This window comes from Macrosteles quadrilineatus, unplaced genomic scaffold, assembly GCF_028750875.1.
Source record: "Macrosteles quadrilineatus isolate MER2022 unplaced genomic scaffold, UCM_ALF_1.0 Scaffold_9__3_contigs__length_116548681, whole genome shotgun sequence".
In the NCBI taxonomy this organism is placed as follows: Eukaryota; Metazoa; Arthropoda; class Insecta; order Hemiptera; family Cicadellidae; genus Macrosteles; species Macrosteles quadrilineatus.
The window spans coordinates 51,123,144-51,150,497 of NW_026542602.1; the positions used below are offsets into that span (position 1 = coordinate 51,123,144).

The following is a 27,354-nucleotide window of genomic DNA, read 5'->3' on the forward strand; positions in this document are numbered from 1 at the left end:
AATGTTTTTTTTCTATGTACTGTATTTTCACCAATTTCTATGTGATTCTTTTATTACTCTATGGAAATCTTCTATACACAACTAGTGTTGTACATGAAAATAGCTTCTGAGTGAAGTGTTAAAAGCAAAACAATGAAACAGCTGTAATTTCTCTTTACAACAAACTCATTTGTAAATGTTCTACAAATTCTGGGTAAAGGTATGAACATGTTAATCCATCTTATGTGTGCTTTTAGCTTCAAGTTAAAAACCAAAACAGATAATACAACTGCTGAGGTAAGATAGCCTAAGCTCACGATATTTACTGTATGTGCCAAAATAACCAGTACTAAAATTGTATATTTTATTAATTTTCAGTACTAATTATTTTTATTTTGGAACAGGCTTGGGCTTAAAAATCCTGACAACAAAGATGTCAAAAAAAGAATCAATATTTTTGTATGCACCATACCTGACATAATGAGGATCAGCTTGTATCTCGTGAGGCAAATCCGACTGTTGCCCCTCGTATGATTCCATTTCATGTCTAAAAACACATAACAATATTAAAACCTACAATTCTCAACTAAAAATAAGAAGCAACATTTGTTTAATGAACATTTTTTTACACTCTTACGCCCATCTAGGAGAATATTTTTGTATTAAAAAAAAAAAACTAAGAATAAACAAATGCTTTTAAGTAAAATTAATTTATGTAGAAGTGTTTAGAATTCTTTTATAGCACAAAAAATATAATAATTTGGAGAAAGATGAGTTCAAGAGCTCTCCCTCAATCATAATTACGCTTTTAAAAAGTACAGTACAAGCTGTTCAAACACTTATTTCATTTGTTAACCCTGCATAATCAAAATTGTTTCTGAGGTATTTTATTTATAAGTTTTCCATAAAGGATATTTTTGTAGTTTCATTCTGTCATGTTCAGTTTATTTACTATTGACTGAGAGCTACTTATCATAACTTTTTGCAAGAATACATACATTAGGTATTTTACTACATTAAATAAGACATTTTTAAAATAGGCTAAGACGGGTTGCTAAACAAATTGTTCTGTATGTCTAGTGAGGAATCATTCAATTTCTTTCATTTTTAAATCACTCTTTCTCAACTACATAGACCAGGGGAGCTTCTAAGCAACCATTGCTTCTGAAAAACTACATCTTTTTTTCAGAGGTTTTGTAACTCACTTGACGAAAGATGGTGTTTTGGTCCATATTGAAATTTATTTCCCTATAAATTCATTTAATGTATAATTATTTGTACACAAATTTGTGGCTAAACAAAAAAAATACTGACCACGTAAATATTTCAAATTGTTTTTGTTTGTTTACTCTACTTGTTTATTGCAGGGACAATCTTTTTTTACTGCATGTTGACTAAGATCATTAGTGAATAAGCTATTTTAGCAGTATTGTAAACATTTTTTAACCATTTGAGATGAATAAATTATAAATTATGAATAAACTAGCAGAGTACACGTCCTTCGTACGGGGTTGGAATATAAGTATAAAATGCTTATTGCAGTTAAACCCAAGCTTTACGTTTGCAATAAGGGAGGACACAGTTTGATAAAATTTGCTTTTTAAAATTTACAGTATTCTATAGTATTACACATCTATCATAGCCATAATGTTCTACCACTTCACCTAAACAATAGAGAAAAATAAATTATCAACAATTCGCAAAATATCACAAATTATTCATGAAATGAAAAACATAAACATAACTGTAAACAATCCTACTGTGACAGTTCTCATTGAGAATCACAGTTTTTTGTTGCTGCTTAGTTCAAATTAGCTGTTTTCAAAAATGCAAAAAAAATATAGTGCTGCACCCTGTTGGTAAATATTATAACTTTTTAATGGTTTTCCATATCATGGAACCAACTTTTTTAGTTGAAACATCTGACTAAATTCTTTAATTCCCTTTAAATATGAATACTCATAAGGTTAACATGGGGAATTACAGAGCCACTGGGGCGGAGCCCGAGATAAGAATATGCCTATATGTTAATCGGGAATGTAAGCTATCATCATGCCAAATTTCAGCCCAATCCGTCCAGTGGTTTATGCGTGATTGAACTTCAAACACACAAACAAACAAAAAAACAAACAAACACATAAACTTTCACATTTATAATATTAGTAAGATAAGATTACTCTCTGGTTAAACATTAGAGAAAAGTGTGCCATCAAAGATTGCCGCTTGTTGCGTGCTTTGTTGGTCTGTGTCGGTTGGTTGGACTTGTCAAAAGTTTCCCCATCTGATTGGTTGAACTTGACAGCTATCCAACCAACCGATCATAGGCCAACATCACAACAAAAAAAACAAAAAAAACACCAGGAAAATCAGTGACACAATTTTTAAACACGGAGTGAAAACATTATCAGAAGTCAGAAGTTAATCCTGAATAGTAAATAGACTAATTAGTCATTCTCTATGGGAAATGAAATATTACAAAGACAACATAACTTACTCCATGTATTGGTGTCCAAGAGACAGGTCAGGAATGAATCCTTTTATCATCTCTTTTGGCGACAATCCTCCAACACTGTTGAAAAGTTAATTTTATTCACAACGCATTGTAAATCTTTCAATAGCTCAATAATTTTTTTGAGTCAACAGTTTGTCAGAATCAGGACAGGACTAAATTATATTGTTGAACTTATTCTTTCACAAAGTTAAAATGGCTAATTTTATAGCTTTTAATTAATTAACTTGTGAAAAAAGTAGCGTGTTCTACAGGCAATATACAATAAAGTAATACAACAATAGCAATACAATCTGTGGCTACTGAACAGGCTTCGACTTGCTGGTTTATATTTTGTAACTTACCCTTTTAAACATTATGTAATGAGATCTATATAGTCTTAGTCACAAATCCAGAAACAACTTGAATATTGAAGAATTTAGTTCATATTAAGTTTGAGTCCAAACAGCCATGTTGTGATGTCACACAGAAAATGTATAACAAATCAGTAAAATTGTTCAGTTATATCATTGACTTTATATCTACACGTGTAGATACAAAGTCAATGGTTATATCCAACTCAACCGGTATTTAAAAACCAATTCTTCAATTGACTATTAAAAATACTTTTTATTTCCTCTCAAGAGTTTTTCGAGGAGAACATTGTTTTTTAGTTTGTAAGCCTATCTGAATTTATGAATATGTTTTATGATTTTTAGTTAAGTTATATTCTGGACTTAATATTACATTTTTGGACCAATAAAAGACGGAGACTCGTAGAGAATAAGAAAAAAACAGGGAATTGAGGGAGTTATATAAGGAACCAGATATTGTGGGAGTGGTTAGGAGTAGAAGGTTGAGGTGGCTGGGCCACATTCAACGCAGAGGTGAGAGAGAGATGACAAAACATATAAGAGGTACGCCAGAGGGAAGGAGACCATTGGGAAGGCCAAGGATGAGATGGATTGACGAAGTTACAAAGGACCTAAGGAGTATGGGAGCAGCCCTGGAGCTGGCAGAGGACAGAGGATCCTGGAGGCACATTGTTGGCAAGGCCAAAGACCGCCTTGGTTTTCAATGGCCACAGGAGTAAGAGTAAGTAAGTATATTCTGGACTTTTGCTAATACATGTTTAGTGTCAACAGGGAGTAAAGATTTATATTCTATTCTATGAACAATGCAGAACGTGAGTGTGAATGTGAATGCTTTCATGTAATCATAAATTACCTTGCTACAATAGTCTTGATTTTGATTTATATTTTCAACGAAAAGGTGTCATTTCTTATACAGGTTAGTTATGATATTCATCTTTCTTTACCGATTCCTCACTTGGTTTAGTTCTATATCTAAGTAGAATTCCATTTCTTAAATTATAAAAAAAATAATTGAAAGCACTATTTTCTATTTTAACTATTTTAAGGCAGTACAGTATTTTAATCTAATAATTTAAATTTGTGTATCATATTACAAGTAGCATTCAAAAAATCTATTAAGATAAAAAAAATCTCAGTGCTAACTGTAATTAAAATAAAAAAAAATACAAAACACACCTCTGCTCGATGACATGATGAAAGCTTTCCTCATGGACCTCCTCTGGTCGATCTTGAGCTGCGTAATTGAAGCCGCAGACAGAACTGCAGCAGACTATCACAAGAGCTACCGCAGCAGCCGCAGAATCAGACATGTTGTCCTGGCAACTGCAGGACCAATAATGGAGCCTCTGGTCAGTTGGACACTGATATCAAACCAGCTGCCGTTATCACCACCAAGGTCATCTGGTCAAACTGGTAGTGTCTCCTGTTGCAATTTAATTCAATGGAGAACTTAAATGGTTATTTCTTTATAATTTTGGTCTTCCATTCTGCTCTATTCATCACCATTGATTATACTCTAGGACAAAGTAATTCTTGCTCAATCATATTTAACGCTTTTGTAGAAATCTTCAGGATAAGGCAAGCCTTTCGTGATTTTATAAACTTAACATTTCTCTTCCTTGTGTGTTGTGAATCCACAGGACATTTTTCTTACCTTTATCTTCAGATGTGTCAAGTACAGGCTGAAGATTGTCTGCAAGCATGTTATTATTACAAACCTTAAATTTGAGTACAAACACAACATTTAGAAACAAACTTGAGCGACAAAGATATTTAACTTATTAGTATGAGATCAAAAACACTAGTTTATGAGCTGACTCAGGAGAGTTAATTCTGTTAACAGGAATAAAAAACATGACCACTTGACTTTTACCAAGAGGTCGAGGATTAGCCAAATTTTTCCATTTTCTATCATATTTGGCTGGCTAGAAAATGAACAATTTCTTCTGTAAATGATCATAGATGAAGACATAAAGAAGGGAATAACTTAGTTCTCCTTGGATACATTCACATTTAGAGTAGGATAATATCCATGGTTGGACACGCTAGGCTTATTCCTAGGGTCAAAAATAGGATTTAGGGGCATCAAAACTTGAATGTTAAAACAAATTGGTTGTGTTTTAATAAAAGAATAGATTCAAATAACTTAATGAACTCATGTTATTGTGTGATAATATTTTTATACATATGAACTGTTATTATTCCTTACTGTATTTATGAATTTAGGCCTATTTATTGTCTCACAGTTGTTCTTTGTTTACTATTTACATTTTGTATTTGTATGTTGACTTCAGAGTTTATTAAAACCTATCATTAGGTCTATTCATAATGAGTTTTATTTGCACTTCAATTTAATAAACTCTTTTCACAAGTCATGGACAAACTCCTCAAGCCTGACCGATTTGATGTAGAGCCAGAAAGTGATGCATTAGTTGATACTGATAGTTCGGAAAGCCCCAATCCAAAATGACATACCATTTACAGTTGAGACCGATGCATCTGAGTTTGCAATCGGCTCAACCTTGTCACAAGCAGGACGTCCAGTAGCTTTTTATTCGAAAACATTATCAAAATCTGAAAAGAACCATTCTTCTGTTGAAAAAGAAGCTCAAGCAATCGTAGAATCTCTTAAGAAGTGGAGACACTATCTTATTGGCCGGCCATTCCTACTCATTACAGACCAAAGATCAGTTTCTTTCATGTTTGACAATAAAAGATTTGGAAAAATAAAGAATGAAAAGATACAACGTTGGCGTTTAGAACTGTCTTGTTTCAAGTATGATATCGTATATCGACCAGGCAAGGAAAATGGAGTTGCAGACACCATGTCACGATTGTGTGGAACGATTTGTGGTCGTCCAAACTTAAATGATATCCACACGAGCCTGTGTCACCCGGGAGTGACAAGATTTTACCACTGGATTAGATCGAAAAACTTACCTTTTTCACTGGAAGAAGTTCGTCGTACTACAGCTCAATGTCGAATTTGTGCTGAACTTAAGCCTAGGTTTTGTAAATATGAAGGTACGTTAATCAAAGCTACAGCACCTTTTGAGCGACTAAACTTAGACTTTAAAGGACCAATTCCAAGTGCCACGCAAAATAAATACATACTAACTGTTGTAGACGAGTATCCACGATATCCATTTGCTTTCCCCTGTAGAGACATGACTTCCAGTACCGTGATTGAGAAACTGAAAGAAATGTTTACAATTTTTGGTATGCCTTCATTCATTCATTCAGACCGAGGAACGTCATTAATGTCAGACGAATTAAAGTCTTTCTTACAAACTCATGGTGTTGCGTCAAGCCACTCTTCTGCTTATAATCCTAGAGGGAATGGCCAAGTAGAGAGATTCAATGGCACTATATGGAAGACTGTTATGCTTGCCCTCAGAACCCAAGACCTACCCGTAAAGTATTGGGAATCAGTTCTTCCTGAAGCACTTCACTCAATAAGATCATTATTATGTACATCAACCAATACAACACCTCATGAACTGATGTTTAAGCACCCCAGAAGATCGTATTATGGAGGTTCAGTTCCAAGCTGGCTGTCACAACCCGGCCCAGTTCTGTTGAGAAAGCACAACAGACCCAGCAAGTATGACTCACTTGTAGAAGAGGTAGAACTTATTCAAGCAAATCCAGGTTATGCTCATGTGAAACTCCCAAATGGACAAGAGAAGACAGTATCCATAAGAGATCTGGCCCCAGCACCTGGACAACCATCTTTAGAAACAGACTACCAATTGCCAGAAACATGTGGAAATGAACAAGTTATTCAAGAACCGGAGGTTTCATTTGATCAAGAACAAGTTGAAAATGATTCTAGTGGGACATTAAGTGACACGAATGTACCAGTTGAACATGCAAACAGTTCTTGCAAAGACTCAAGTTCAGTGCCTTCCAAAACGCATCCACAGCGTATACGGCAAAGACCTTACTATCTAAAAGACTACGTCTCGTTTTAGGGTGGGAAGAATGTGATAATATTTTTATACATATGAACTGTTATTATTCCTTACTGTATTTATGAATTTATTTATTGTCTCACAGTTGTTCTTTGTTTACTATTTACATTTTGTATTTGTATGTTGACTTCAGAGTTTATTAAAACCTATCATTAGGTCTATTCATAATGAGTTTTATTTGCACTTCATATTGAAAATGTAAACACAAGACAAAACTGTAAATTCAAAACATCGGAAAGTTATGAAATTAATTTGAAAAACCAAGATTCAATTCTAAAAGACGCAGTTAACATTAACCGACTGCAATCTGGTTACCAAGACAAACAAAGTGCAATCAAGGGAAGTACAACCATAGTTTCTTTTACAAATTTGAAAGACAAGTATTACAGATGTGGGAGTGAAATGCATAACGCTAATTTTTGCAGATTTAAGATCAAATTCTATAGAAAATGTAATAAGATTGGACATATGTCAAGAGTAACTCAGAAGCTATTGTATCACACAATGTTTGGTGCATTTCTGGAGAGAGTGTACTGATAAACAAACACATTTTAGTCTTTTTATCCGTAAAGTTTATGTTAGGTACCTGACTACTGTGTTCAACTGACATAGAAGTTTGCGTTCATCTGTAATTTTGTTCTGTGTTAAGAATGGTTGTAATAATGCTCTTATCTCTAAATATGACCTCTTCTACATCAGCTCTGTAGTCCTCTTCTTGTTCAAAATCATTTTCACTACAATCTTCAACACATCTTCATGTAGTAACATGAATGCCAAGCTTCCTCTGCTACAGTTAATCTGCCAGGAGCATCATAGACTGATGAAACCCTGCTTCTTAAAAGATGTAGAGCTCTTTTAATTTGGCCTTTGAATGCTCCCCTTTGATATTTCAGTCTTCCGTTATCATTTCTTTCATCACTTGTTGCCATTTGTTGTGTTTTAATAAAATAATAGATTCAAATAACCTAATGAACTCATTTTATTGAAAATGTAATCACAAGACAACACTGTTATTTCAAAACATAAACAATCATAATAAAATAATGATCAGCTGGTAAAGCAAAATTATAAAAATACAGAAAATGAGGGTGGAAAATGACAGGATATTTATTGCTTGCCACCGATGTATGTATGGTATGACAAAAGGCTGTGTGGTACTTACAGAGCACACAGCTATTTTCTTATCTGAGTTCGAGGATTTGATTGAGGGTGCCGAGATATTGACCAACGCAACATAAATTTGCTTCCCCTACCACCTCTCCCCTTATAGCAGCCTGACAATCCCAATTCTCCTCTAGTCTTCATATTCTCCCCAAATTAAACAAGAGGTGAAGAAATTAAAGAAAGTAAAGGAAAAATACCTTTTGAAAAAAAATTACAAATCAGCACCTTGAGATAAAGGCTTTGTACGTTTCCAACATTGCATATTCCATTTAGTATTCTATACCCACAGATCCTCTAATATGAGGGGCATTCCAAGGGCACTGGTGACTGGTGAGGTTAAAAACTGACTTGATTTAGAGATCTTTTCACAGTAGAAGTTTGAACTTGACACTATGTATTGACAAATAATAAGTCATATGTAAGGTGCTCCTTGGCCCCTCCTTACCTTTTCCTAAGGAGAAACGGACCTGACGAACAAGGTTCAAGACTCTGAAGTTTGCTTTGTATTCCCATACCATGAAGAGGTCAAGTTGCTGCCAATGAAGACTGTTTGCAGAATAATACACAGGGTTTTGAGGAAGGGGAAGCCTCATTGCCTTTGCGAGAGGCTTTTCTTCAAGGACAGGAATTTTTAGCACAATATCCAACTGGACATTGTGAAGAGTCACTGTTGAATTCAGTCAAGAATTTTGATTTACCAACTATTATTAAAACATTTTTTTATAATTCAGCCGAATTAATTATAGTACTTTACCCCTCTGTTATATACTTTGTTATCTTTGACTTTTGATACAACTTAACTTCAGTATTCAATAGTCAATGGTATTATGGACTAAAATATGTCAAGTGTAATTCATTTAAATTAAATTGGTATTTTATGATGTTCAGTTTCAAGGTCTTTACATGTTGCAATGAAGAATCAAGTATTGCTAAGATGAAGGTATGTGTTCTTAACATTTTTTGATCCAGGGAAACTTGGTTAACAAACACTTTTTATCGTTTGAGACAACACAAGGGCGCAGAAATCTTTCCACAAGAGGTTGAATAGCTTCGTCTCAGGGGGCAGCTTAGGTTCCTCCCCAACAAATAATTTCAAAATTAAACACTTAAAATTCATTGGAGTGTCTGAAAGCCACAATTCTTGTTCAATTGCAATATAATTATATACGAGGTTTGTCCATAAATTGAGGTCATTAAGCTCTGTTGCATCCAAGCAAGTCAGTTCTAATCTGAGAACTTAGTTCTTTACTTCATCCACTGAAGTACTTACCGGTTCCCACCCTTATGCGATGATTACGGTCATCGTAAACCAAAACAATGTGAAGCAAAACTTTGCTTTTATACACTTGGATAAGAGTCTAATTAGAGGGACTGCTTCAGGGAAGTCTGCATGTTGTAAGTTAGAGGGGATTATAGTGGAGGACAGATGGGTTGAAGATGGAGACGATTTCTTGAAGATTGTGACAGACTGTTGATTCCAACCATCCTATGTTTACACATCTTTCTGGTGTAAACACAATTAACAGTGGAAGCAGTACCTAGCCACTCTGTATGAATACCAATTCCAATCACTATTTGACAAACCTCAGCAATTCCAATAATCAGGACTCGTAAGCACTTAAGCAACTCGTGGCATTTCATTTGTGATTGATTTAGTCTCTATACCAAAACAATTAAATGCTAGTATTTAAGCAATTTCAATCAAAATCTATCTGAATTGCAGTTATTTTACACGACCCCTAATTCATAATATGAACTGGGAAATAAACAAATACAATATCCTATAAGCATTGAACTTGCGGGGGAAACTTTCATTCTTCCTTCTTGTTTTTACTAGGTAAAACCCGTGTAAATCAACGGTTTATTTCAAGATTTACGATTAGGTAGACAGTTCATCTAGCTCAGTTTAGAGTGATATTATCAAAATCTTAAACATTTTATGAGTAAAAATGAGAGTAAAACAAAAATGACTATCACGTAGATTACAAAATGTGGTTGATTTTTCATTGCACATAATTATTTCCGGTACTTTATCGGAGTTATTTATTATCATGATAACTGGTTCCATCTCCTTTTAGTAAAAACTTGTGAGGAAAACTTTAATTCTTCTTTCTTGTTTTAATATTGTGTTGGATTGCCAAACAAACTTGACCAAATTGTTCTCAAGAATATTAGGTTATTAAATTATTATTGCTAAAAACCTAATTACTTATCTATACCAGATACTGCCCACACTCGTCCAAAATCGCTGCTTCTCTTATCACTTTGACGAACACAACTTTCCCAGCATCTCTCTGTGATAAGGCACACATGTGGGACCGTCCCTAGTGTTATGTGGGTCAGTACGGGTCCAGATAAACTGCTTCCTCCGTTTTCGCTATCTTCGAACTTCTAAGAAGTCAGTGCCCTAGTTCCCGATGTGAGCATAGTTTGATAAACTAGTTTGCGTTGTAAAGAAATCCCATGTCCTCAGAAACAGAAAGATGACTAACAAAATTACAACTTGGAAAACAGCTTCTATGAAATATTTGTCTTTATTTCAAATTTAAAAATGTTGAAGCTTAACTGACCAAAAACAGGTGATAGGTAAACACACTAACATTTGCAGCAAAACATATTAGCTTGCACTTTTTGCATAGACTAGAGAACATTAATTGTTTGTCCTTAAAAAAAAAATCAAGTGTGCTCATGGAATGATTGCAAGACATTAACTAAATAATACCAAGCAATAATGCCAAGTGATACTACAAGCAATACTAAACAAGAAATGTATAAAAAAGTGATCATTCTAGCACATATTAGATTAAATCATTGGCTTTTAATTCCTGCATGAAACTAAAATCAGGTCAAAATCATAAACCACCAAAATCTTGTTAATTTATAGGTATGGTCCATCAGTTTGAATACAACTATTATAGGTAAAATGAAACTTGGCATAAAATTTGTCTTTGACATCTAAAAAAAGTCAGGAGTTTTCATCTACATCAGCTGTACCTTGAGTATAAAGTTAAAGAAAAAAGATCTAACACCACCAACAAATTTTTAGTAGGGTTGGCAGATAAAAAAAAAATAAAAATAGACTGATGAATAGCATTTACCAAATTAAGATCTTCATGACATAATCATACTGAAGCTTCTAAACAGGATCCTAAAGCAAAAAAGGGCACAGAAAAAGAAGCAATCCTCAAATAACAAAAAAACTACAAATTGCTTCTTATAAATAAAAATTAAAAATCCAGAAGTTATCAGAACTGTGGTTGTCAAATACAGCCAGAATAACTCTTGACAGTAGGCAAGTAAACCATTTAATTGGCACTTTACTTCAATAGTTTGATAATAATCCCCAATATTTACACCTATAGGTCTATTTCATTGGTGATGAATTTATTTTACTTCTCAATAGTTTACCCATGCAGGTAAAACAGCTGGTTTATGTTCATCACTATTTGTGCTTTATTATTTATTATTCTTATATTATTATTACTCTATTATATTAGGGTAGAAGGGTTTTTCACCTTAGGTTTAACAACATTCAAAACTTTATTCACACGATTCAACATACATACAACTTCAAGATATACATCTAATACATTTTTTTCACGAAATCATACGAGTAACTAGGACTTAGATTAAACAAAGCTGTCGGTTTGAAGTCTCTAAAGTTATTGTCTTTCTTTAAACAAAAATTTTAAACTTATGTAGCTGATAAAAAATAATTGTTCAGTTATTTGACGACCCTGTGCAAATAAAAAAAAGATAATATACCACGCTGGCAGTGGATTCATACGGTTGCGTATGAGTTGTGCTCAGTTGTGAGTCGTCTACGAAGGCTGGCGGTAGTTCTTGCCAGCGTACTTAGCTGCGGCACCGAGCTCCTCCTCGATACGAAGGATCTGGTTGTACTTGGCCAGACGCTCAGAACGGCACGGAGCTCCGGTCTTGATCTGGAAAAAAGATTGAGTAAAAATTAAGTTTGAACAGTTAGAAATAAGAAAAACAAGGTCGTAATGAAAATTTTCACAAACAAAAAGAACGAGTCATACTATTCCACCGTTTGAAAATAAAGCAGGAGTGTTGCTCATATGGACTCAAAATATATTGCTCTTAAGTTAAAGCAACAACTCGAAATGTCTTGACGGCAAAACATGACAGTAGCAGTCACCAAAAGTGTCCTTTTTCCGCTTACTGATTTTGGAAACTTGCGTTACCGTCTTTCCTAAAAATAACTTACCCTTCCCACCCATCACAGTAAGAAGGTCAGGTCAGTTCACTTTAGACACTTAACACATTTTATATTCTTTTGCTATTGTTCACTGATCATAAGATGTGCGTGATTTTATTTTCTGAATTGCATAGTCATTACATACTTGTGTTTTTAACAGGTTGGAAAAGGGTAGCTTTAGTAAATGGGCTCAGGGGCGTAAGAGGTTTTAGGTATGTTGGGGCGAAAGGGAAATATTCTCCTGCATGAAACAAGGGAGGGAGGCGGAATAATCTATCGAGCTCACAGTGCGTCACACACAAACTGCGGGCCTGAGTTTCTGGGTTTGGGCAAAACCAAAATGGTGTCTTATTTTATTACAAACTAGGATAAAATTAGGGGCTTTGTAAAGTTTGACAATGGTGAAAGTGTAATAAAAGTGACAAATGCGTTGAATTATGGTTTACAGTGATTTTGTGTAAGATGACAACAGATTTTGATAGTTAATTTTGTTCAGTTTTGAATGACTTCATTCAATAAATTTCTGTTAATGTAATAAAACGATAGTTTTACACACCTTTAGCTTACAAACTGTCCAACTATTGAGACCATACCTGTCCAGTGCTGAGCCCGACGACCAGGTCAGCGATGAAGGAGTCCTCAGTCTCGCCAGACCTGTGTGACACCATGGTGCCCCAGCCGTTCTTCTTGGCCAATAGGTGAGCCTCGATACTCTCGGTGACAGAGCCGATCTGATTGACCTTGAGTAGCAGACAGTTGCAGGCCTTCTTCTCAATGGCCGTCTGGATACGTTTGGGGTTGGTCACTGTCAAGTCGTCACCGACAATCTGTCAACAGTTACCACCATAAGTAGGATGTCATGTTATCACAGTAAAACTCCAATTGTGTGGATAAATTGAGACCAGACCCCACCCGAATGATAAAAAAAATTATAATAGTTGAATTCTATGGGACAAAGTTATGACTGGAAGACTATGGTAATAGGAAGATGAATTATTACCCACGAACAGATACGACACTACAATAGACTTGCTGCATGATGAAAACACTCAAATATTTTAAGGATTACGGCAACCTGCAAAAACCAGATTGGGCTAAAATTGTCTGAAAATTTTATTTTGTTTTCCTTCTTTCTTTTGATCCCAGGAGATGTCATCCTTAAAATATAAGGTTTGGATGGTTGGTGTATGAATAATTTGAGTTCTAGTGTATCTAGTTTTGAAATTAACATTTTTTTACTCAGGGTCAAAATAGGCCTTTTAAATAGATCTACTATTAACTGAATTTAGTATGATCTTGAATCTTATACAAAAAATTTAATTTTGGAAAAATGTTTAGTTGATAGCTAAGGTCTTCTCCGTCTTGTAGAATTTACTAAAATAACCATGACATTGCAATCTTGTAGAAAGTTATTAATTTTTTAAATTATATATATTTTCTTATAAGAAAAAACATCTTCAACTTAACTACAACTTACTTACTTGAAAGATTATGATTAGTACACTCAATATCCAATAAAAATCTGTCATGAAACTTCATAGGCCTAAAACCCCTTAAATTATCAAATATATGCCTACTTATGTACTGCAATCTAAATATTAGATGATATTCCACAGAACTCACCTGGATGTTGGTCTGGGCTGTGATGTTGCTCCAGGCTTCCCAGTGGTCCTGGTCAAAGGGGTCCTCAATACTGACGATGGGGAAGTCCTTGATGAATCCCTGGTAGATCCCAGTCAGCTCTGCGGCGTCAATCCACTTGCTCTTGTCAGAGCTGGGGTTCTTGAAGTCCAGATCGTACTTGCCATCCCTACAACACAAACCAACCGTAAGCTGGTGTGAAAGAGATAACAAATGCACTTAGAGTAGAGAGCAAAAAATCAGAATCAGACGTAGTTCGGATTATCGATGTTTGAATTTTGTAACCTTCATTGAAACACTGTTAAGGACTTGGCAATCATCACACACCAAGGCACCCTGGCCTACACTTGTTATTTTCAATACACACACATTCACTAAAAAACTGACCACTGACACCTTTGATAAAACTGGCAAATTTGTGGCTACTTCAGCCTTGTGTTTTGTTTTCTGACAGCTAACTCCTTCGTCTGCTTCAGTAGCAAAAGCTGGAGTTGAGTTCATTCTGTTGTACATCATACCAAGACATTACTGTCTCTCAACTTGTAAAATCTTCAGAATGGGAAGGTACTGTACCAGTTTAGTCACAAAGTAATAATTCTGCTGCGCAATTAATTGTAACGTGAATTACCCAAGATATTTTACATCTCCAATTTATGAAGTTTGGATTTTTTACCCTCTACTGTAACTATAGGATTCATTTTTACCTTCAAATAACAGCTTTCTAATCTAGTTAATTGAATCACATGAGGTTCATTATTAGAATAGTTAGCATTTATATCGTTTTACAGATTTTATAACTAAATACTTGAGTTGTTTTAGTTATCCTCCAGGTTATAAGTTCCATTTACAAAATCAGACTAATACAGTAGTATAATTAAATGGTTCAAGGAAGTAATCACTTATGACTTTAAATGGACATTTTTGTTGCTTTCTATTTCAATACATAAATCACCCAGTTATTTAAGATCACAATAAATTTTTTTCAAATAGGGGAATCAAAATTATGACCTAGGCTATAGTTTATGCGTAAAAATCAATACACGCTAGTAAGTAGCTTGGCCTGCAATGAAAACTTTGTACAGCAACAACAATCTACAGTATCTCATTTCCTTACAAATTCCTACATAAGAGAAACCTTATCAAAATTGCAACCCACTTGTAGAACTCTGATGCAGCGACGTCCATACCGATGTCAATCTTGCCCTTGTAGCCGGCCTTCTCAATGGCCTCCTGGATCAAAGCCAGACCCTCGTGGTTGTCCAGGATGTTAGGTGCGAAACCTCCCTCGTCTCCCACGGCTGTCGCGTCCAGACCGAACTTGGTGTGGATCACCTTCTTGAGGTGATGGTACACCTCGGAGCCCATCTTCATGGCCTCGGTGAAGGAAGTTGCTCCTGTAAGATAGGTACAATGACAGCTTTAATGTGATTATCTACGAATTATGTTGTATATATGCTGCTAAACCTAGCAAACACAACACAAAACCTATCTCAATTAAATAAAAATGTGGGGGCTAACATATTTCACTAGATACATTTTTTGGTATTTTCTAAAGATTTTGTCGTTTTATGTATTTGATCAACTGTGTATTCCAACACTATCTTTAACCAAAATAAAACCAAAAAATCTGTCTTCTCTAAACTAATGTAAAAAGGAAAAAATGTTTTGTCCGATCCCTAATAAAAACACAAGCCGGACACCCAGATGGGCCTTCCCATCCAGCTAAATAACCTCCCACACATTAGTAAGCTTAGTAATAGTATGGATTGCACCTATACGGATTTCAAAGCTGCACAAGTATAAAGGCCTTTAACGCTATACTCGTCAAAGTAACGGCTTAGCTACCTAACTGAACTACCATACTAATGTCGGCCAACCAGGACAAACTCCATACAAGCAAACGTCAGTAGCGCTTGCAAGTTAGATTCCACTAACAAGCCCCAGTGGGCTACCTTGTTGTAAAATATGGTACAAACGTGACTCAATTTCAATGGGTTAGGAATTTATTTCATCATACAGAGGTCCAACAAACAGGTTGTGTATACTGTTTAAGTGACATAATTGTGGCAAACAAATATCAAACAAATACATTAGGATATAGAAAAGCCTCATTTTTAATAATCAAAGTGCTAACGAAATCATTTTTGTCCTAGTATCTAACCTGTAGGGAGGATCATGAACTCCTGCATGGCCAGCTTGTTGCCAGCGTGAGAGCCGCCATTGATGACGTTGAATGCTGGGACAGGCAGAACAATGTTGCTGTTACCAGCAAGCTCAGCAATGTACCTGCAACACAATAAAGGTCAAATCATTACTAATCAGTCTTTTTACTCTCCGAAAAATTCCTGAATGAGGACAAAATATTAGTTGCAATCTGTGATTTCTTTGTGTGTACATAAAAGCTTCAAAACTGAGATAGGCTACTTGAACTCATTGTTTTCCCTAAATCTTCATCTGTGAAGATTTTACAATTGAAAAATTAACGGTTTTCCGAGATTGCTGAGGATGATCATAATGTTTTCTTGACCACAGTAGACGATGATGATGTCTACACAACCGAGGAATGTATTCATGATTTTGCTGCGATCTTGGAAGACGATGATGATGTTTCTGTGACTGCGAGAGACGAAAGGCCTAAGTGATGTCTACACGACCATGGGATATGTTTATGATTTTGCCGTATCACAGTTTCTGTCTTCCTAAATAACGATTCTTTTTCATGTTGCACATCTTATTACTGTAGGTTTTAGTTTTAAAAATTCTTTCCGATTCAAAAAGTCAGCTTTTAGGATAGACCTAGTTGGTGTTTGGATATTGGAGTTCTACTGTACTTGGCAAATCACCACACTGCAATTAGTTTGTTACATAACTAAAAATTGTCATTCAAGCACCATTAACATGAAAACCGTATGTTATTTATTTTTTTTCAAATTTAGTTGTTAAGTTTGGAGGCATCTTGTTGGCGAGGCTAAAAACCTTCTTAGGTTTGAGTGGCCAATAAGGTAGGTTGTTAAGTTATGGTTTGTTCTCACTTGTACAGAGGGATCCCCTTCTTGGCAGCCCCAGCCTTGCACACGGCCAGAGACACTCCCAGGATGGCGTTGGCTCCGAACTTGCTCTTGTTCTCTGTTCCGTCCAGCTTCAACATGAACTGGTCAATCTCCTTCTGCTGGGTCACTTCAAGGCCCTATACAAACAAAATCAAACGTATTTAGATAGGCATTCTCGCTGAGACTCTGATTAAATATTTTTAATTTTTATATTTAGCATTCTTGATACGTTTGGATTTGCTCTATTACCTAGTTGACAAATTATTCTTGTTTTTGGGATCAGGTAGAGCAAAATTCGTGAGATCGACGGATTAAAGGGGGATCAGTATAAACCTAAGATGAGGTAAAATTTATATTATGTGCATATAAATAACCAGTTTCATCAATCATCAGATTAACCCATTGACAATAGTATTTATTTATTTCTCTTTCAATAATTTGTTTAAGTAATGTCCTATTATGTTTTTTTTTTTATTTTACTCACATTTCAACACATATGTCCATTATTAACCAAAATAAAAGAAAATAAAAAATCTCCTCTATACGTAAAAAGATGCAAAAAAGGTGTTGTGTGCAATCCTTATTAAACTCACTATTGCAGTCAACTTGCATCTAAGCCGGACACCGTTTATTTAAGTTGGGCCCTCCACTCAATAAAGCCCTTTATTTAAGTCACATATCACACATTACAAAAGCTCAATATGGATTGCACATGTAGGGGATTCGAACCTGCTCAATTAGAAAACCTAGATTTGACAGTGCACTGGCTTAACGAGCGGTCCGATTGCAAGTATATGCACACGACGACACTAGCGCTTGTAGGTTAGATTGAATGTGCTAATTGACAATAGACAATAGACAATAGACAATAGACAAAATCTTTATTGAAATATTCCTAGAGAACATTCATGCGTCAGGTACATAAAATTTACAGTATGTACGTAAACTATTACAGTAATTTGCAATTACAATTAGAATTTTTTTTCTTCTATTTCTTCTTTTTTTCATGGTAGCTTATTGTTTAAGAATTCATCCTCAGAGTAGAACGGCCGGTCCATAAGCCATGTTGTCAGGTGCTTCTTGAGCAGATTGGGTTGTTCTCTCTTGAGGGCCAGTGGATTAGCAGTATGACAAATGCGGTGACAGACTACACCCGTAAATTGTCATTGGGTTAGTTGGTACCTTTTGTATTTCTTTGCAATATTAACGATTGAGTTTTCGATTGAATACACTTCGGTATTTTGAAACGATTTCACAAATCTGGTGGGGCATCGCGGTTAGAATGCCCTGGCGTAAAAAGGCATTATAATTTGAGTGTTGCAAACAGTGTTTTCAAGAGACTACCACTGACTAAATAGGTTTTCAGCAGGTCAGAGTCCTTCCCACCAAGGTAAAATCAACCTTAAACCTTTACAGTACATAATTTCCCCATCGTAAAAAATGGCACATGTTAAATGAAGAACATTAGAACATTTTAAAACACATGTCATACTCACGGCCTTGAGGAGAGCTGGAGCGATCTGCTCATTGATGTTGGCCACTGCCTTGAGAACTCCCTTGCCATGGTAGCTACCCTTGTCATTGTCTCTCATCTCCAGAGCCTCGTAGATACCCGTGGAGGCACCGGAAGGTACAGCAGCTCTGAACAGCCCCAACTCTGTCACCAGGTCCACCTAACATCATACACATTGTACAACTTAATTTTTAAATCATTCTATATATTAATAGGCAAGCATGTTTCTTGAAAACCTTTTTTCTCAGCTTGAGTACATCGCAGGGAAAATCTACGCATACTGTTAAAAATATATTTTCCTGTAGATGTGCAGAATTCATTTAGGCCTATAAATTAAAGTAGGCTCACAAATAAACACAAAAATGAATTTAAAATTAAACCATTAATGTGGTCCTTATTGGGTTGCCATGCTATGCTGGTGACGATATACAAACAGAAAATCAAAACAATTGGAAGAAAGTCCAATCACATGTTTAATTTACAGTGTGGGGTGAAAATAGAGAAGTCTTTACATTACATAATTATTTTTGGTTGAGTTTTCGACTACTGGACAACCTCTAGCATAATATAATATAGGCTACCAGTATTATTTAAGTTGATATTATTAAATATTGTAGTTCCAGGGTTATGTTAATAAATTAGAATCACACTATAATATGAGGAATGTTTGCCCGCTCGATTCAAAAACGGCTCTGACAATTTTCTCTTAAATTGTAAGAAATATCAATATCAAATAAAAAACATTAAAATAATATCCATGCTAGACTCTGTTCTGGGTAAACTTGCCCCCCCCCCCCCAACCAAAAAACATTAGCCTTATGAGTTGCTAAGTAAGTTAGCGTCATGGTTATTCAGTATTTTATAACTGTTTTGAATGAAAACCAAAATCTGTTTGAAATCATAAATATGTAGGCCTAAGCTTTCTATTGTTAGACATTTTAATTTGTTAGAACCTCCTAAACAAATTAAATGGTCTCCTGGTACAAATAGGCTAACTACTAATGGTTTGTATAAGGACCTAAACTAGCTTTTATAATTGTGAAATAAGCTTATTTAAGTATTTCAACTATTATTTCAGTATTTTCTACTCTGTAAAAAAATTGAGTTAGTGAATCTTACAATTTCATTGCTTGTATTGGCTTCTTCAACTAAGGAAAGTGATTTCACCCATGGACATAAATAATTGTGAAATGATGGAGTTTTTCAAAATAGAATGTTAAATTTCCGGATGTTACTGCTATATGTTGCTTGTAAAATTTTAAGTATCAAAAAAATATTAAAATGTGTAGATAAGTATTGCTACACAACATTGCTAAGACTTTTATGAATTTTATTTTAGTTTCCTTTAAATCTAAGGTTTCAGATTTTATGTTTCTAAAGTAAAATCTAACTAAATAACGCATTTAAACATTATGTCGATCAAAATTACAATTCAAACTTAACGTATAAAATAAGGTACACTTTGACCTACCTCAACCGTGGGGTTGCCACGGGAGTCGAAGATCTGTCTGGCGTGAATTTTCTGGATCGGCATTTTGGAATGTGAAGCTGAGCTGAATGAACGTCGAAGAACTTCAGCTACTGAACTTCGCCTGAAAATCACACAAACTTCAACTATATATTGTCTTCAATACACTTTTTGGTTTATTTGGAATAGGTTCACTAAAAGGAAATCTATTCTTATTTACGCTTATTTACTTTCGGGGAACAATCAGAATTTAGTTCAAACAGAAAAAAACTTTAGGGCCTACTTAAAAAACCCTGATAAAGTACCGTAGGAAAACACCTGGATTAACTGAGTACCGGTAACTCCTTATTTTCAATTCGAAAAATATAGTCTATAATAAATTTTCTTAACATACCACAACTTGAGTGAAAACTAATATAAAGTGAATTTGTATGAATCTTGTAAAACCACAAAATAAGTTAAAGTCTTATTGAAAAGTGTTTCAATCTTCCTTTTAGTAAAAGCACAGAATTTAAGTGTACAAAGCATGATCGAAGGATTGATTTAATAAGTTTATGTTAAGAGGGAACACTAAAACACTACCTACATTAGAGCGAGCTTTTGGTAAAGAGGGAGAGAAAAAGCACTTTCAAGGTTATTTAAAGATTAGTTATCTACAAAGTCAATGTTTCAACACTGTACAAGGTCTGAACACTGATAAATAATGAAAAAAATAGATTAATGCACTTGACTATTGAAAGTCAATAAACTTAGTTTAATAATCCTTGAGTAGTAAAACTTTAACATTTTAATTTAATTGCAAAAGTTAAGTTACTTAATCCAGAGGTATAAATAGTTAGAATTATAGGAAATTAAATACGTACAAAACAAGAATGCAATACACACAAATTAACTGGTTCCTTGAAAGCATTTTAAAATATTACTATCTTCACGTTAGCCGATATAAAAGTAGCTTTTTTAAGAGAAAAGGTGAGAAACCCCAGTGTAAAGCTGGGATGATGGGCTGATTGGTGTAAGTGATAGTAGATAGCACTGATAACTTCCGATGCAATCTTGATTTATATTTTGATAAATCTTTTTTAGACAGCAGTCATTGAACTCCTGTAAAACTTACTCATACTGCACTTTTGGCAATTGTAGGGTTGTAGCAGGGGTTGTAGTCACAATCCTGGCATTTTGGAAATATAAATTTTGTTTTGTTTTTCAGAGTGACTCTTTGGAACATTGTTTTAATAATTGAATTGTGTAAATATAAATGATGTATGGTATGCCTACCAAATAAAATATGTAAAAATAGAGAACTTTAGGATTTTTAAATTAAGATCTATCAGTGCTGTAGGAAATGAAGTTTTCAAGATTTGTATAATGAAAATATAAGTCAAACCCAATGGCAATACTTCACATGAAGTAATTCATTCTTCCATGTAAAAAAAAAATAATAATAATAATCAGAAAATTTGTAGAAATTCTAGAGATCAATAATGCCATTTCCAAAACCTTATGAAACCATAAGACCTACGAACTAAAAAAAATATAACTTTGATGTTTAGTTTTTCAATATTTTAAAGTTGTAGGAGCTAAATTGAATGTAAAGTTAGTACGCCTATTTTAGTGAAGTACACTTTCAAACAGCTACCTAATTCGCAGCACTACCTTAGAACTACAGTATCTTATTTTGGAGTTATGTTAGAAAAAATTTAGGATGGACACAGACTCCTTTTTTTAAAATTGAAATAGCCTATTATATTTTAAAATAGTTCAGGGATTAAGCCTTAATGTAAATAGATTTAAATCACCTTTATACTCACTTAATAAGATAATTTACCCTTGTCAATCACTCAGAACAGAATGAGCTGCAAATTGAGATTGATGCCAACTTATTTAAACATCTTGTAGATGCCAAAAAGCCTGCCAACACTAGATACCCATAGCTCTATCTTTGTTGAAACAATTCCCTACTATACCTTTGACTACAAGTCATAAATCTTACAATGTAACTAGAGCCTATCATTCACTTATTTTTTTAAGATTTAACCTATAAATTCTTACCATCACAAAAATATATAAATAGAACACTTCTTGTTCTCTATATTCAGAGTTATACAGTGACCGGGATTTGTACGATTACCTAAAATCTTGTAAAATATATCACAAATGTACCAAAGTTTTGCCCCACAAATTTAAAACTTTACGTACCCATAAAATGGGAATCTATAAAGATTGATAAAAATAAGAAAAAGAGTACCAGTCCTACAAAAGAATATAGGACCCATACACATGTGCCAGGTGCCCAGTTTTGGGGTTTTTATATGGTTAGTGACTTAAAAGCACAGTAGAGTATAAAGTAGTAAGACATGAGATGGTAGCAGGGGCGGCTCCAGGCTTTTACAGCATTTAGCAGGCACGTTACTTGTCTATAATGTATTAAAGTTACCTAAAAGTAGTATTTAAGTAGCTGCACTCCAACTGGCTTCATGTGAACCCTACGGCTTTACATAAGTCGTCTTATCAGTTTGACTTGTTTTAAAAGTCTGCTTTTTCAAAATAAATCCTTTATTTATATCATTAAAATCTGTTGGTGGTTCCCTTCAACTACATCCTTGTTAATTTTAGTCGTGTCTACAATTCCGCATGTACGGTAATGATTAATTTTTTAATTAGGTCTATATAAGCTTGCTTTCTATCAGTGGAACTAATTACGTTGGTTAGTGGCAAGAAACTGTTAAAATTTGTCTTTCGTATAGGCTTACCCCAAACACAAATCAACTTTTGAATCTTCTTCCTACTATTTTCTGGTGTTAAGTTTTACTAACCTTCACCTGATTCTATTAAATCTGCAGCTCCTCTCAAATCATTTGCAACAAACAGTTAAGGAGGGCCTATTCAAGTTTTTAAGCAATGTTAAAAGATGATTTTTCCGCTGAGCCCAGTTTACACTGGAGTTAGGAACAATTAATTAAATGTAAATGGTCATCAATTAGTTAAAACAATGGAGTTTACAATTAATATCATAAAAACTGAGAAACACTAAGTTGCTCTTTTAACAGAATAATTTTGATGTTGGAAACAGTTTTTTAGTGTTAGCCGGTACAACACTGACGGTTTTGATTACGAACTGAAGCCAAAGTGTGGTTCAATATGAACAAACTCAAGCTTAATGACGAGAAAACCAAGTTGATTCTGTGTACTCTGAAGACTGACGCAAGGGAGGAAAGTGCTGTTAAGCTATTGGGTTTTTGGATTGACCCGAAATTAATATAAAGTTGCCTAGAGTGTGTTATCTTCTCAGAGAGCTCAAATCTGTGTTGACTAAGTCACATTTGGTAACTGTCTACCGCACGCTCAGAAGAGGGCAGTTAGGATTGTGTCCAATTCTGGCCAATTGGACCACTGTAGGCCTTTATTCATTGACTTGAAGATCCTCACTGTTTTCAGTCAGTACATCTACAGCACCTTAACTATGTTAAAAGAAAACCTCGAAGATTTTAGGAAAAGAGGGAGCCATCATGACCACGGTACTAGAAGAGCTGAAGAGTTGGACATACCCCTATGTCGTCTTGGTATGACACAGCGAGCCTATCCTCAGTCAGCCCTGAAGATTTTTAATGCTCTACCGGATGAGGTGAAGGACCTGAACCCGAAGGCTTTTAAAAAACGACTTAAGGATTACTTAACAAAAAAAAAACGCTCTACCCTCTTCAAGAGATACAAGATGGAATATGCCTACCTCTATTTGGGCAATTTATTTTGGAACAAATGTTTCTGTACTTTTACACTGTTAACAACACTTACCCGCGCCTACCCTCCACCACATGACTACGCGCTCTGCCCTCGGCACCAGTCCATCTCCCGCGCTGATTAAATTGTTTACAACCAAATCAAAGAAAAGTACATTTAGGCCTAGGCCTATCTGCTGTTTTTTTTTTGTTTTACAGAAACTTTAGTTATAGTGTAGAGACAAGTGTTAACTTAAGTAAGTTACCATCAAAAAGATCCAAACATTTTGTTCCAAACTCCGGTGTGGTTATGGCTTAATAGGCTTTTTTTGTTTGGTTATAATTCTTTTATTGTAAGTTAGGGCCTATGTGCAGAACAAATAAAATACCTAAGCAAAGTTTGATTTCATTGAACAGACCTATGTATTCAATTAATTACATTGTTCCACCAAAACAACCGACTTGAAAAGAAAATAATCAACTGTTTAGTTGGTGTTGGTGATGAAACCAATTGGTTGTCCTGACTTCTGATTGGACGAAGTCTTTACTCTTTATGGACAAAGACCTGTTTATACTGGCTCACTGAGCCAACTGTCAGAACTGTCTTTGTAGGCCTATCTTTAAAGTTGTCTAACCACACCCTAGATCGAACAAGACAAAAAAATTGTAGAATTATAGGGGTTGCTTTAAGTTTGTAATATATTATTTTGTTATAATCTCGCTTCAAACGCCATGTGTTTTATGATGCAATTACATGAAATTAATTGTCATTCAGACATGTAAAGAACCAACGATCCTAACCTAAATAAACAGTACACCAAAAATTTATTAATTGAACTTGTGTAATGAACTGTATGAATAAATAAACGAATGGTAGGAGTAAGTCTTGAGTTTATAAGCACTTGTATGGCAGCAATAATGAAAATAAATCGATTTTACTTACAAAATATATGTCAAAATGGTAGAGAAGATTTAGAAGCCGACAGACGACAGCGAAAGTGACCTTCAAAGAGAATTACGAAGGTCAAACTCAGAATATAAAGGTTAAAGGCCTCCATAGAGTACGAGGAGTAAAACAAGGTTCCAGTCGTTGAGTATAGTATATTTTCAACAATATCTATACCATACTTTTTTTACTTACCATAGATTTAAAGTTTAAAGATAATCCCTGATAGCATCATTATTATTTGATTATTTTATAGTGACTTGATGATTTATCTTTCCTTGTTTCCATCTTTTATTCCTTAATAGATTTATCATCCTTAAGGATTTGCTGAATTCAAAATTGTTGGCAAATTCAATCTGGGTGAGCACTGTGAAATTGTATGTTGTCTATACTTCGAGTTACTTTCTCCTTAACTTCAAATGGGTTCCTAAGTGTAGAAAAGATCATAATGACTTTGAGAGTAGTGAAAAGTGGGGCTATAATAAATTAAAACCAGACTCTTCATTATTGAAAAGGTGATTAGAGTTAAAAGCTCCTCTAAAGATTACTCCCATGGCCCTATTTAGTTAGAAAACGAACTCCATACATAAGGGATATTTCTATTTATTTAGAATACACGAAATAGCAGTTTTAAGCAGTCAAAATGTTCGTTTACTGCTGGGTAATTTTTGACCCCACCCCTCCCCAGAAAAGTTTAAAGTACCTGTAACAAAGGCACAGAAAAGAGACATTTAACTCAATAACAATAAAAACATCACCAATAAAAATGAAATACTTAGCATTTGCTCGGTTTGGCTTGCGATGTACAATATTCAAGGGTGGGGTTGGTCATGGCGGGTTAGTATAGTAAAGATAATAAAGTATAAGTAGCTTGTAGACTACTGATAAGCATAAGAGCACTAAATTCAGAACCCCTTTGCCCCAACACTGCTTTATTTTTGGATCTAGACCCATCCAGCAAACTGTTGATAAGGTGTAGTAATTTATTTTGTATATGCACGCGTATGTTTAGAATGTTTTTAGTGAGATCCGGAAATACACATATTCCACCCGTGATGTAATTAACAACTTTTATATTGCAGAATTTTTTTATCCAAATGACAGCTATTTTTTACTTATTCTACCATCCGTGAGCTAGATAATTAAAAAACGTAAATTTTCTAAATGTCTTTGTAAATTATTGTCTTACACTATGTGTAGTTGCTGTTTTAGTACCTATTGCAATAATTATAAGCAGTTACAATTGTCTACATGTAGGTACAATGTATTCCTCCACCAGCAAAATATCCACAGTTTGGTTATTGAAATTCTTTAACATAAATCGCATTAAATGTAGTCAGAGAGGTAAATATTTCAGTGAAAACAACATCATTCAATGATAAGCGAAAACAAAAATGTTAATAACAATACGGTATGCCTAGTAAAGATCTAACTGATTTCAACGCATAAAATTTGCTTACAAATCCGAATCCTGAATTAACTTGTGTATTAACGATGGAGAATTATCGGACAACTGTATTATGCAGGTTTGTCCTCTGCAGCTTAGCTAAGCAGGAAGCCGACAATTACTTATCATCCCATATCTGTTTACCAAATGTGCACATACATGTTTATATGTATGACTGTACATCGGATACCAGGTGAATCATGTCAGAGCAAGCTTATTACCCTGGGCTGATATTTATATAAACAACGATGACACATACAAAAGTAGGAACTGAAGTGTATTTGGTTGCCCACACAATTCAGAATGATAGTTTACCTCACATTTCAATTTGTGAATAATCACCTCCATACATAGATGGAGTGTCCGGCACCTGTGCACCGTTGGTTTCCTATAACGTTACGTCGAAGTGTCAAGTAGGAAATCACAGTAGCGAATTTCCTGCTGTAGTCTATATAGGACCGTAGAAAATCACGATCGCGGGTGGTGCCCATGTTGACGTTATTGCGGGGGTTGATAATTGATTTTGCCGCGATCGCGGGGCAGAATTACGATGTCGCTATGATCGCAACTAATCACGATTGCCACGATCGCGTCTACAAATGTTTCGGTGGTTTTGAATCAAAAGCCAACATAAAGGAACTTGGTGCCTGGACACTGTTAAACGTATCTGCCACCGTATAAGCATCGCCATCGTTTTTGACTCTGGTCGCCGATTTCAGTCTCCGCGACCGCAACCCAATGGCGCATCGGCGCATCGCATGCTCATGTAAAAAGTAAAAATCATGGTGCCTTCATGATGGTGAAGGGTGTTGTACCACAGACTATGACTATAGACCATAATTCGTTCTATAGTCTATGGTTGTACCTACTGGTGCTGTTCTAGGACTTGGTAACTCTTCAAACTCTATCCGCTATCGTTGAATTGCGTTTTGCGCCTTCAAGTTTTTCCGGTGCCATCATTTTGGACGTCGGGTCTTCAGTCCTGGTACTTTTGCCAAGAACTTACACGGAAAGATTACCTTCCGGTTCCGACATATAATTCAAAATAATTCAAGAAATAATAGTTACTTTTGGTTGTTATGAAATACTACATATGTATAAAAATGTACCTGTTCGAGATCGGATTCCGTTCACCTTTACCTCCGTTGAGTAAACAGGTTATGACGTCATGACGTTCGTAACACAATATTATACTGCTTCTGCAACATCAGCACATCCTCAGCTACTCAGATTTACATGTGTTTGTCTCACTTTATTCAAAACACGTTTTTACCATTGTATTTTCAATCCGGTTGTTGAGCCCGTGTTGAAATAACAGTAACAGACATTACATGAGAATATCTTATGTCTAATCCAAGACAGGTGATCCGGG

At 34.9% G+C, this 27,354-nt stretch overlaps 3 protein-coding genes across 5 annotated transcripts in view; 1 reads left to right on the top strand and 2 right to left on the bottom strand.

Moving 5' to 3' along the window:
* LOC129003431 (hemocytin) overlaps window positions 1-4,165 on the bottom strand; it is an 87,688-nt gene extending 83,523 nt beyond the window's left edge. The window contains exons 1-3 of the mRNA XM_054431724.1: window positions 4,018-4,165; window positions 2,474-2,548; window positions 452-526 (exon numbers count right to left, since the gene is read on the bottom strand). Of these exons, the coding sequence (XP_054287699.1) occupies window positions 452-526; window positions 2,474-2,548; window positions 4,018-4,151 (284 nt within the window). The 5' untranslated portion in view covers window positions 4,152-4,165. The remainder of the gene's footprint in view (window positions 1-451; window positions 527-2,473; window positions 2,549-4,017) is intronic.
* A 1,136-nt stretch (window positions 4,166-5,301) lies between these two features.
* LOC129003432 (uncharacterized) lies at window positions 5,302-6,815 on the top strand. The gene has a single exon (XM_054431725.1). It carries the CDS (start codon window positions 5,541-5,543, stop codon window positions 6,813-6,815), a length of 1,275 nt encoding a protein of 424 aa, XP_054287700.1. The 5' UTR covers window positions 5,302-5,540.
* A 4,685-nt stretch (window positions 6,816-11,500) lies between these two features.
* On the bottom strand, window positions 11,501-24,618 carry LOC129002152 (enolase). 3 transcript variants are annotated; one of them, XM_054429754.1, is made up of 9 exons: window positions 24,533-24,618; window positions 19,877-19,997; window positions 18,389-18,565; window positions 16,875-17,029; window positions 16,004-16,128; window positions 14,999-15,236; window positions 13,825-14,011; window positions 12,795-13,028; window positions 11,501-11,923 (listed from the first exon to the last, which is right to left on the bottom strand). In XM_054429754.1, the coding sequence occupies exons 2-9, from the start codon at window positions 19,937-19,939 to the stop codon at window positions 11,801-11,803; spliced, it is 1,302 nt and encodes a 433-aa protein (XP_054285729.1). In that variant the 5' UTR covers window positions 19,940-19,997; window positions 24,533-24,618; the 3' UTR covers window positions 11,501-11,800. The 3 variants fall into 3 exon arrangements, with proteins under 3 accessions (XP_054285729.1, XP_054285730.1, XP_054285728.1); XM_054429755.1 differs by lacking the exon at window positions 24,533-24,618 and adding an exon at window positions 21,682-21,789; XM_054429753.1 differs by lacking the exon at window positions 24,533-24,618 and adding an exon at window positions 20,460-20,557.
* Between the last annotated feature and the right edge of the window lie 2,736 nt (window positions 24,619-27,354).